Source organism: Parasteatoda tepidariorum, chromosome 6 (genome assembly GCF_982258835.1).
Source record: "Parasteatoda tepidariorum strain Cologne lab strain chromosome 6, Ptep-v5.0, whole genome shotgun sequence".
NCBI lineage: Eukaryota > Metazoa > Arthropoda > Arachnida > Araneae > Theridiidae > Parasteatoda > Parasteatoda tepidariorum.
The window spans coordinates 3,220,474-3,232,959 of NC_141760.1; the positions used below are offsets into that span (position 1 = coordinate 3,220,474).

General features: G+C 30.1%; 1 protein-coding gene across 2 annotated transcripts in view; it reads right to left on the bottom strand.

Moving 5' to 3' along the window:
- LOC107437251 (P protein) overlaps nucleotides 1–12,274 on the bottom strand; it is a 79,068-nt gene extending 66,794 nt beyond the window's left edge. Inside the window, exons 1-3 of one of the 2 annotated variants that reach the window (XM_016049183.5) lie at nucleotides 11,904–12,274; nucleotides 9,505–9,655; nucleotides 1,614–1,686 (exon numbers count right to left, since the gene is read on the bottom strand). In XM_016049183.5, coding sequence (XP_015904669.3) covers nucleotides 1,614–1,686; nucleotides 9,505–9,655; nucleotides 11,904–12,010 — 331 coding nt within the window. In that variant the 5' untranslated portion in view covers nucleotides 12,011–12,274. The remainder of the gene's footprint in view (nucleotides 1–1,613; nucleotides 1,687–9,504; nucleotides 9,656–11,903) is intronic. The other variant, XM_087165311.1, reaches the window with a different exon arrangement.
- Nucleotides 12,275–12,486: the final 212 nt, after the last annotated feature.

Consider the following 12,486-nt stretch of genomic DNA (forward strand, 5'->3'; position numbering starts at 1 on the left):
GTCCACTTCTTTTTGGCTTTGCATTATTTTGCATCGATCCGAGTTTTGAATTCTTGATGCGACTGATATGGCTGAGTGAAATCGCAATACCTTTCTTTTTAAAATGGATTTGTATAATCCTGTGGCTCCAGCGAAGTTCTAAAAATGCTTGTACTTGACCAATTAGCTTTTCGTCAAATTTCTTCAAAGACATTTTTGTGATTTTATGAAATAGTATTGCAATTGAAAGTCTAATAGCAGAGCTTTAGATCAGTAAGCTATATATGCAAAAAGGTTTTAAAACTTTAGTGGTAGATAGCCACAAAGGTGATCCCTATACTTTTTTGTTACCCTGTAGCTAAAATTCGTTTTAAAATTTCAGGTATGAAAAAAAAAAATTTTTTTCTTTGTTGACCAGTGTTATGATTACTTATAAGAATAATGAAAGCAGCTTTATTGCATGGCTTGAAAACTAGTGGTGTCTGAGGAAGTCAAACATTTTGAGTTATCCGAAATAATTGACTTTGGCCCGTTTGACGAGACAATGTTTGAAAGATCAAAACTCACAGCAATACAAAATAATAATAATAATAAGAAGAAGAAGAAGGATTAGGGACAGCGACAGACCATGAGTTAAGATGGCCAAGAGAGAAATGACGCACGTTCCTATTCCTAGGGCTCCTAATAGCAAGGAGAAAATTGTGTTTGAGATTATTGTTCTTAATTTCTAAGAAAAAATAGAATGCTGTAAAAGTGATTATCATTCATTAACATTTAATCCTTAATATTCATTATGTCAGTAATTAAATTGATGACATTCTGTATTTTGATGCCTAAAAATCCAAGTAAGAGATTTTAGAAGAAGAAGATTCAAAATGATGATTGATATATTCAATCTATCTAATATATCTAATCTTTAGCAATGTTCAGCGATAGAAGAAAGTATCTTGACCTTGAACGCATATTTCAAGTTTAAATCAAAGTTTAAATATATGTTTGGTTTAGCTGATTTAAGAAATTGCACCTAGGCAGGAAATTTAACAGCTATTTTTATCTGTGATATAGCCCTTTTAGTCAGCGAAATTTTAGTTTATTTTAACAGGGGAAACAAGAACCATCCGCAAGTCAAATTTTATTAAACCAATGAGAAATTTAGAGCAGATACTTGGAAGAAATGTAAAAACAAACAACTTAATTAATAAAGCTATACATTTGTGCTATAAACAAGGATTTGTTAGTAAGAGCAAACCACGGCTATGGACAGGTTTTACGAGACTGCAGTTTTCTATAAATTGAATGAATGTGAGAAAATGAAGTAAGTTCTTACAATTCATCGGAAATTTTCTTCATTTAAATGATTACTTAGCTCTTTGAAGTATGAAAGAGTTGTTCGTTTGTTGCAATATTTATAAATTGCCGTGTGGTTGATTAGAAAAAATGTGCATTCAAGCACTCTCATGCATTCACTTTTCTAATTTGTCCTCTCTTACAGAAACGTTTCTTGAAAGCCTTTCATATTGACAGATTTTGATTTTTCTGAAAAAAGAAAAATATTCCAAAAGAAAAAATATGAATTATTGCAGTTCTAGTTTTGCTGTACTGACTGAAATGCACTGAAAATAATTAAAGGATACTGATTGTTTTACCTTTAAGCAGAGCAATAGAATTCCAATCATGGCTATGGACTTTAATAAAACTCAGAGAAACCTGTAAAATGAAAAAGAAACTAAATCTAAAAGTATGCACTTATGTTTCCGTAAACTGTTATTTTGATATTTCTTTTGATATTGCTCTGATATTGATTTGATATTGTTTTAATTTTTATTTACCATGGAGTCAAGGAGTTGTTTAATGATCCTTCTCAAAAATTAGCTTTTGATTAAATAAGCGATATAAAAGACTTGATGACCTTTAAAAGAACCAATATCATTTTTGATTTTAAAAAAAAAACGCTTTGTTTATTTTTAAATTTCGAAAATGTAACATCCATTAACTTAGGGATCCACAACCTTCTTGAGTGAAGGGCCACTTGCCCAGCAGGTTGACTAACGAAGGGCCGCACATGTATTTAGACACGTAAACTGCAAATGTAGTTATTTAAACATTAGTGTTCTAGTTTCCTTGTATCAGTAAACTTAGTAATATATTTGTAAAAAATTAAAAGCATTCAATTATTAGAATTCATTGAAAAATAAGAAAAAATAATACTTCTTTTTTAAAAAAAATTGCAATTTTCATCATATCAACAATAGATTTATCAAAATAAATAAATAAACATTGGAGAAAAAAAATGCTTTTTTTATCATATCACGCAGTGCAAAAATTCATTTTAAAAATAAATTCTTAGAAAAAAAAACAATGCTCACAGAATGAAAGTAGGAAAAAATTTAGTACATAATTAAGTAATATAAATTCAAATTAAATATTTTAATTGAAGAAAATTTATAAGTTTTAAGCAGAAGCCTAAAATAAAAGCAAAACTGTTACAGTTCGAGATAAAATTTAATACTTATTTGGTAACGTACTTTATTATTTCATTTTATTAATTATTAGATTTTTTATATAGCAAGCGTTATCTTTTTTCTATCGAAAAAGATCACTTAAGCAACAAAAAATTGAAATCAAAACTACAAACAGTGAGTAATTCAAAAATTCTCATTTCCTGCCACTTCATGAATTTCTCAGGTTAGAATCATATCGCCTTTAGATAAGGGATGTAACGAGTATTTGGCCCTTTTGTCAAAAATTCAGTTGGTTAAATAATCGGTCAAATATTCGTCAGAATATTTTTCAGAAGTGTATTTTCCTAAGTTTTTTTTTTTTTTTTGAATTTGTATAGATATGATAAAGAATGATATAAAATCATATTTTTATTATATTATGGTATTTTTCATTATAAGAAATAGTTTAAACACAAATTTCTTAAATTTTAGAATCCATGTTTCTGCACATGGCTTGCGAATTTATCTTCTGGAAGACAAAGGGAAAAACGAAATTTGGAAAACTAGATTACTTAATACTGAACCGCAAGTTTTTGTAGTTCTGTTTTTCTTTAAAAAAATAATTAATAAAAATTATAATCAGACAAATCAATTTCATAATTTTTTCGATATTTTTAATTCTAAGAATTGAGAAGAATTTTTTTTCCACTTCTGCTGTTTTTATTATAACGCAGCATTTTAACGTAACGTCTCATACTATTAATTTATTATCACTTTTTCCCTGTACTGCAATCTAAATAACCAGTAATATAGAAAACTGATTTTCAGTGTTAAAGTTTTGTTTTAGGAATTAAGAATAACTTTGTTCCTACGCATATAATAATAATAAATGTCTTCGTTTTATTATTTAACGTTTCGTTGGGCTACCCTTTTTTCTAGCAATTTTATGTTAAAATATTTTTGTGCCTGAGATTGATTGACATATAAAAAAATCGTTATTGCCCAAAATTAGATTTTTTTTTTTTTTTTTTTTGATGAGAAGGAGAATTTGATTTTCGAAATGTTACCAACTGTAAAGAAGTGTTGAAATTGTGTGCCTATAGATTAATGAGCTTATTTATTCTGTGCTTAAAACTACCTCATTGGGAAATACTTAAATGAACAAAGGCACAAAAGAAAATAGCTTCCCAGTCTCTTATTTTGAATCCACATTATTGTTGCCCACATTTATGAAGTTATTTGTCTACAGATAAAATTAGTGGAAAAATATTTTTCAGAAAGGAATAAAGTTGAGGAAAAGTATACAACTAAACAACTCTCGTAATTGAGGATCTCTATCTATCTTTGAAAATCCAACCAATTCAGGATTATATTGAATATTATATTCATGAGTATTATTTTATAGACATGTGGACGATTAGCTGAAGCTTATATGCAATCATTTACCCATAAAAATGATGGGACTTTGCCAAAATATCTACATTTTATTAGTTCATTTCAAAATCACAAAATTATGGGCGAAAAATTGAGTAAACTCTTAGTTTCTTTCCGGTTGAAACAAAATTCGAATCAACACACTAGTTAGATGGGACTACTTGCAAAACATAATACTATGCTCAAACTAAAAATATTTGCTTTATAAATGTGTTTTTATTTTTAGCTCAAATGGCTTTAATAAAGGAGTTAACAAAAGTTTTAAAGTAAAAATTTTAAATTTTGTTTAATTTTCTCACTTAACTACACATAGGATTACAAACAATACAAAATTCAAGTAGAAAGTTGTGTGACAGAGGGTGCTATGAAAGCGACAGAGGGTGCTATGAGTAGTCTTGTTGAAAAGAGTAATAGTGGTTAGTTCGTAAGGTTCAAGAAAAGGGAGCGCTATAGCACGTTTTTAAATTAACTTTTTATATTATTATGCGAGTTTTACATAGATCTAATTTTATTTAGTTAACTTTTTTATGTTAGCTTGCCTTGCTCTTGGGTTCGAAAACTAAAACAATTCATACTGATAAACATGGTGATAAATAAATATTACAGTCGATGGTAATTTAAATTTGTTACTATGCAACAATGAATAGCAGTCCAGACATGTAATTGCGCTCATGGATCGAGAAACCTTGTATGCCACTCATTTTAATCTCTTTAATTTGATATTTTATGTCAACACCGTCAATATTTCGCCAAATTTAAAGTAAATATTTGCTAGAAATTCTGAAATCCCAACAACTGTTATCAAAATTTCATTCCGATAAAACTGTAAATTTTTAAAATAAAAAATAAAAATTTATATAAAAGATTATAATCAGAAATTTTAAAAAATCGGGCTCTCATATTCAAACACTTCAGCATCTTTCAAAGCTAAATTTCGTAGTTGTACACCATATCGCACTTATTCCTTATTCTGTAAATAGTGGAGGAGATGAAAGGTATAATGCTTCTAATAGTAATATGAAAAGAGTAAGCCAGAAGCTATAAAAAAATAATTTTTTTTGTGTTATATCTTCAATTAAGTTTTACAGTAAAGTCGTTATCATTACAAAGACGATAATTATCCAGACAGTAAAGTATGTCATAAAACTTGTAAAAGAGAAATTATATCTCTAAATTATGACATTCCTACAGTGAACTTGAACGCTCAGGTATTAAATGGTTAATTATATTTCAAATGATCAAATTTATCAAATTTAATTTTATAGATTGAAGCAAAATAAAAATGGATAACATTTAGTGATCTGCATGGTAAAATATTTTTGAAACGCAAACAATAATATTACTCAATAAATCTGATTATGTTGAGAATATTTTAGCTCTTACACCCTACTGCTGCTATTAAGAATAAAATAAAAAGGACTCTTTCGGACTACACTAAACGTCATTTCTTCTATTGTGCTCGTTTCCATTCTCTTCTTAAAGTTCACAACTTGCTTTTAGACCTCGAACATTGTTACCCCGAGCTATAAACTTGCTTGCTATTTAGTGTATACCACCTCAACAATATCTATGCTGTTCCCATGATTTTGTTTCCCAACTAACGCATCTCCCCCCATGTCCATTCCTTATCGTCATTATGCATCTCATACTTTCCGCTCACTAAGCCTTTGCACTGAACTTAACTCGCTAGAGGCTAACCGTACATTCAACCCTTCTATAGTTGATTCAGCTCTTGCTGAACCCAAACCTTCTTCTAATCCTTAAAGAGAACTTTTTCACCCGCTTCCGTTTTAGTTTTAAAGTCATTTTTAGAGCTGTTAACAAAACTAAATAAAAGTCTCTTGAATATTTTCTACTAATCGCTGGAGACTCATTCCTCGTCACTGGCTACATCGGACAAACTAGACGCCTTTTAAAATTTAGACTTAAGGAACACAATATCCGTTATCAAGAATTCGAGAAATCATCAATTGCTGCACATTGTTGGAATTTTGGGCATAAAGTCAATTTCGACAATACGAATCATTTCCACCCCAGTCACATCAGCTCATCTTGATGCCTTGGAATCTTCTTAAATTCTTATAAATGCTGATACCCTTGTTATCGACATTAAATTCTCAGCACCTCTCCATAGCGCATGGAAATACCTTTTACCCAGATTTTCTCCTTCAGGATACGGTGGTTTTACTTTTATTGTTCTGTTTTTCATTTTTCTCTCTCGACTATTCTTTCGGCTACTTTCCTCCAGTTTCGTTTCTCACCTTTACTTTTTCCATTTTTCGTAGGCAACTTTAAGTTTTATAGAATCCCTTTTCGTTCTTCTCATTCGCATCGGTAAAATGGGAGCCTATTTTTGAGCGCTTGAAGCTTGTCAACCGTTATTTCCTATTTGTATGATTTTGAAGCGAATGGAATTCTTAATTTGAATAAATAATAATTACAACAAATATTCTTTTGTTTAGATTAAAATGACTAAATATTATATTTCACAGTTATTTAAATATGATATTAAATCATTTTAATCTAAACGAAAAAATATTTGAAGCAATGCTTACTTATTCAAATAACAAATTAAGTAACTATTCCATCAACAGTTGATTTATGTAAACAATTAACCATTAAATTTTACGGACAATTATTATGTTAAATAACGAAAAAAAAGTTGTTCACTCAGTGACCATGTAAGGAAACATCTTGCGACTTTTGTAGGAACACAGTGTAAAACCTCGATATAACAAGAAAGACATATTACTCAGCTATTATAACAAGTTACTGTTAAAATGCGAATAATAACTATAAAAATATTTTAAATCCATATCGATTAAAAAATTACTGGCCTCCCGCTATAACGAAGAAGATTCAAGGAAATACATATTTCTGCTGTGAGTAATGTTAAGTGACAAGAGTTTGCTGGAAGACATTGTTATTTAATATAGAAAAGCGAAAAGCTAATATCGTTTGAGACTTATAATTTCAAGATCTTTTTTATAAAGCAGTGTGTCAAGACCACCGATTAAGTTATCTCATTTCTAAAAGTTCTTTTGTTTTTAGTATCCCCTGCCAATCACTTTTAAAAAAAGGGTCTTTTGCTGGAAGAGAAAGAACGATTTATGCTCTCTTTTCGCAACAAAAAAAATGATGACTGGAACGCTATCTCGTGCATTTTAAAGAATTACTAAGCTTTTACAAAGCATAAATGTGTAAAATCGGTCTTTCCCGAGAGTTATTACTTGTAGATGGGCCCTGCTTGGGCATTTGATTTCTGTCCACACCTAGACAAAGAAGAAAAGTATAGTGAAGAAAGTGCTTAGTCAGAAAATGTTGATTGGGGTAATATTTTGAGGGGAAAAAAGCAGTTTCAATCCAATTTTCTAGTTTCTGAATTCTATTTTCTCTCAACATTAAATTTAACAACTTGGATTCGCAAATTCAATTTAGCGCGCTCTAAACCACTTAACATAGAGCAGCAATCCAGTGAACTTTTTCAAAGCGAAACCAATTGACTCTTTTCCTGCACGTCTCCAAATGTCTCTTTGCGAAAGGTGATTATTTCTGGCTTTTGACGGGTGGTCACATAACTGGACAGTGTAATTTTATTTTTAGGGATTTCAAGGAAATGATTGCTCCAGAAAATTCTCAAGCCTTGAAATTCATTTTTATCAGAATCAGCTTTTATGTACATATACCACTTTTTTCCCCTTGATCTTCATCTACCCTACTCTCTTATTATCTTTCTTGATAACTTATTATTAAGATCAACATTCAGTTTCATGCCGATTTCAAGTCTTTTTATTAATATTTCAACACTAAAAAGTGCATTTACTCATAAAGACAAGTTCTCTATAATACCACTTTCATATGCTATTATGAATTATTGCCATGATAAACTTCTGTATTTAAAATAGTGCTTAAAATTACACAACCTTTGGTATTTTTACTGAATTTTGAAATACAGTAGCAAAGAAATCGAACCAGAGAGACCAGTCTTTCCCTTTTTCAGCCAATATCATGTTCCTAAAAGTCTGGTTTAACAAATTGTTAATGTAAGTGTTGTAGTCTAATTGAAAAATTCGGCTCTTAGCACACGCTGTCAGCATTTTATGAAGTTCCTGGCTAATTGGAAAAGTAAAAGTCTTCCAAATTTTCTAATCAATCTTATAGTTAAGCGTATTACAACCAGCTTCTAGCCGTTTGGGCTAATTAAGAAATAACCGATGAGTTAATCAGACTAAATTTCCCTAGGCCTTATTGTAGTGTGGAGGAGTCTGATTGCTGACTTCCTTGCAAAGAAAGAGAAATAAAAAAATCACCCAATCTAAACTGCAAAGCTCCTGGTTAAATTGAAATTAAAAAAGAGGTTTGCTTCCTACCTTTTAAACGAAGATGTGAGGAAAGGACCCGTGCGAGTCTTGCTGAGGCGTTATTTCGTTTTTAAACTGGACACGATTGCTTAGATGTCCATCACTTTAAACTTAGTCTTGAACACTTTCTATTACTCTGAAAAGCTCTGATTTTAAATAGTCCAGTAGAATCAGATTTTTTCTTCAGAAAATTATTACCCCAGAATTTTTTTACAAAGAAAGCTTTGTTACGCTCTTATAAATGATACTTGAGTGTCTGAGTGTAAACTCCCCTCTATAAGCTTAGCCCCTTTTTTGAGAAAAATGGGGTAGCTGAGGAAGAGAATTGAGTTTTTCCCTAGATAAGCTAGTGAAGTATAATGTACTTTTTCACACTGAATTGAACGAGACCACTCTTGAGAAGATCGAATTAGTAGAACCTACAAGGGATTTATATTTATACTTGTACTTATTTATGTACCTGATAATGCTATCATTGTTTGCGATATATTTTTAAGCTCAATTGAGTAAGATTGATTTCGAGACGATTAAATGAATAGTTAATAAGTTGCAATCGTTTTATGTTCAGCGATCAGAAAAAACGGGCAACCACGTGAAAAGGAATTCAACCTTGTGACGAAAAAAATGTTATAAAATGGTTGTCAACAATACGCACCCATCTATTTGTTCCTCAAACAGCAAGGAACTTCCATTTATTTTCAACTTTCATCTATTAAGTCTTGTAAATGACATATATTTATTTAATATGTTTCAAAGCTTCCTCCAACAGCCGTGTTGTGCTCGGCTTTAAACATTTTAAAAGCAACTTTCAAAATCCTCTGTCGGGATTCTCCTCCATTTTGATGTTCTTAATGTCCACCGACATTCTTAAATCTTTTTACTTCATGAAATGTTTCAGTTTTGGAAACAAAATATCTGCGAGCGATTTGTCCGAATGGTAAGATAATTTATTCCTTACCATATCCTCCGCAACTAAACAATTTGATTAAATAACAAGGTTTAAAGGATGTCGAAAGACATTTAGAACTCCCGAATTGAAGAGCATTCCAAAAATGAATTTCAAAATTTGTTACTGAAATTTTCAAAGCCAAACACTACACGGTTAGTTGTGCTTACTTTGAAACATCTTAAAAGCCATTCCCATAATATTTTCAAGAGATCAATAAGCTGTTGCTCCTGATGGTAACAACAGTGTGTCTAGAACAGATTAATAATGTTCCGAATGACTCTCACTCGAGGTCCTAATAATATCTTTGCTAAACATTGAAATAGGAATTGAAAACACTTACGACACAGAAGAGCATGATGATGGTGAGAAGGGTCAGCTTGATGTTCTTTCTGATGGCCGAGAAGCAACAGCTCCTCCTCTCATTAACAGTAGACGATTGATCATGGGATTCCACCATCTGCAAGATCTCTCTCTCCATCCTTTCCTCGTGACTATAAACAACGTAATTTATACTCTGATTTTGGTGCAAATATATATTGCCGGTTATTGTGCAGTTGTTAATGCTCATATCATGAAATAAAAATATTACATTTATTTAAGCCATGAAAATTAAAAACACATTGCGTTGTGTTTTGGTGACTAGACAAGCAGAAGCGTCGGATTTTAAAAAATTTTTTTTTAGGATCGCACTTTGTTTTCCTCTTAAGATAATAATTTTGTTGATTTTAAGTTAAACAACATGCGTGCATTTTATATTATATCGATACCTTTTAAAAAATCAAAACACCATTCAAGATGTTAACATTAAAAGAATACTAAAAATGCCTTAAATATTGTCACTCTATCAAATTTTTTCAAGAAATTTATGTTCGAATTCGATGACTTAATGATTAAAGGTCTCTATCCTCGCAATTTTTGACTTCAGGTTAAAAAAAAATTCTTGAGGTTTTTTTCTGATATATTCTTGAGGTTCTTTTCTGATTTCTGATATAATATATAATATTATTCGACATCACAATACATGTTATAAAAGTAAAAAAATAAAGAGTTTGCTTCATTTAATTAAGATAAATAACGCTTGATAATTTTTAGAAATTCTATGGATTTTTTCCTCAAAACTTTAAATCAGGCTTTTTTTGAAGTGAAATTGACCAATATCCGTTACCGTCATGTAATTTATTTTCCTGAAATTTTTTTTGTAGAAAAGGTCTTTTTGTAAAGCGATAAAATTGGTTTTGAGAATTTCTGGACCATAATGTAATTTTTCTTATAATGTAAAATATCATATTTTTCCATGTGAAAAAAATCAAGAGTATGTTTTTTTTTTGCTCCTGATCAGTAGAAAAAAAGTAATTTTTAGCCAAAATATGTTTTTATCGCACTACTTGGCTCCACTCATCAACTTCCGGGGTTGCTCCTCATTCATCTTTTTTTTCCCTTAAAAGAGCCGATAAAAAAATGTATAAAATATGTACTTATTATAACTTTATGCAAGCATATTTCGTTAATCGTAAAGACAAAGAAGATACCTGGATTTGAAACATAATAAGCAGTTCTTTAAAAAAGAAAAAAAAAACATTAAATTTGGAATCTTTTAATTCGAATTTTTTATTACATTTATTCCCTTCTATATTATATTTATTCCTTCTGTTAATACATTGAAACCCTTGATTACTTACATTGATGATATCGGAAACTTAGCTATTTTTTCTTGAAAATATTTTTGATATATTTGGGCTAAAGACCATTTTTTATTTTTCAAATGACTAAAAACAAAGTTAAAAAACTTTTTGGAGCTTTATCATGTTAAGAAGCATTACATTGACTACTTTTAGCATTATGTAAAAAAGTTGAGGTTAAAAATCTTTATTTTTGTGCCATAAAAAAATTAAAGCATTTTGAAAAATTGAAGCTTTTGAAACAAAATTGAAGCTTAACTTTTTACTGACCAAAGATTAAAATGCTATTGAAAAAGCTATAAAGATTGGCTAGAAACAATTTTTTACTTTTTCACTGACCAAAAACAAAAAACACCTTCTTGATTTTTTTTAATATTAAGATTATGAGAAAAAAATTTGCAAAATAAGCATTGATATTTAACATTATGCGAAAATAATTTACGTAATAAAAATTGCTACCCACCAGTAAAAATTTCTTGAAACTCGCTAAACAAAATTCCACAAAAAATATTTTAATTTTCACAAAACTATTAAAAATTTGAATATATATATATATATATATATATATATATATATATATATATATATATATATATATATATATATATATATAATTAAAATTGCTGAATGTCACTCTTTTAGCATTTCCGAAACTTTTTCTGGAACTTGGCTCATATTTTTGCAACAACATTTCAGTGTGTTCAAAGTAAATTAATAAACGATGCATACTTAAAGGTGTAAAATAATAATGTTTTATGAAACTGTTTAATCATTTAACTCAAAAAATTATATCTTTAAAAAGTTTGTCTCAAGGTTTGCCATGCCAAGGTTGCTCCTGAAAATGATGTGCCCTGCGTTTCCTTTTTTAGAAAGATGAAAGAGTTATACTTCAATTGAATTCGAGTAAAAGAAACATGAATGCAATACAGTAGGGGACAAACCTGCATGCATTCATGTTGGACATTTTTTTGTGAATAACTGTTTAACAAGACAAAAATGTTATTCACGTCCACATTTTAATATTTATAATAATAATAAGAACCTCAAAAGAGGACATTACCTATCCTGGTAGGAATACACATAGTGGGGTGATCTTGTGTCGACGAGGGGGGTGATCTCCGTAGCATCTTCTCCACCTGCAGCACCCATTTCGGTCACATTTGACATTCGCCTGCTCTTCTGCTGCACCGAATGCTGAGCACACAAAAGTTAGAAATGAAAAGGAACTTGAAGTGACCCGTAAATAAGCTCCAAATGATAAGCTACGCTTTTTAGTTTCCGAACAATAACACAAAAATAAAATGAAATGGAATGAATGCGATAAGCTATCTCTTCTCCAAAATGAATGATTCCAGTGCTTCGATTTCCTTAAATAAATTGATTCAAAAAGAATTTGAATGAGAAAGGTTTGAGTTTTATATACTTTGTTATGTCGCACAGCGTGTTATCGATGTGCTAAACTTGATGGAACCGATTCCGTGTTAAAGATTAGATCTTCATTTTTTTTAAATAAAAAGAACTTTGTTACATAATACCTATTCCTGCTCATAGTTATCTTCACCCCCCCCCCTCCTGAAGTTTTTTCACCATCTATGCAAAGCGTTTTTACGAACTCGATTTCATACCAATAAGAGCGGAGCATT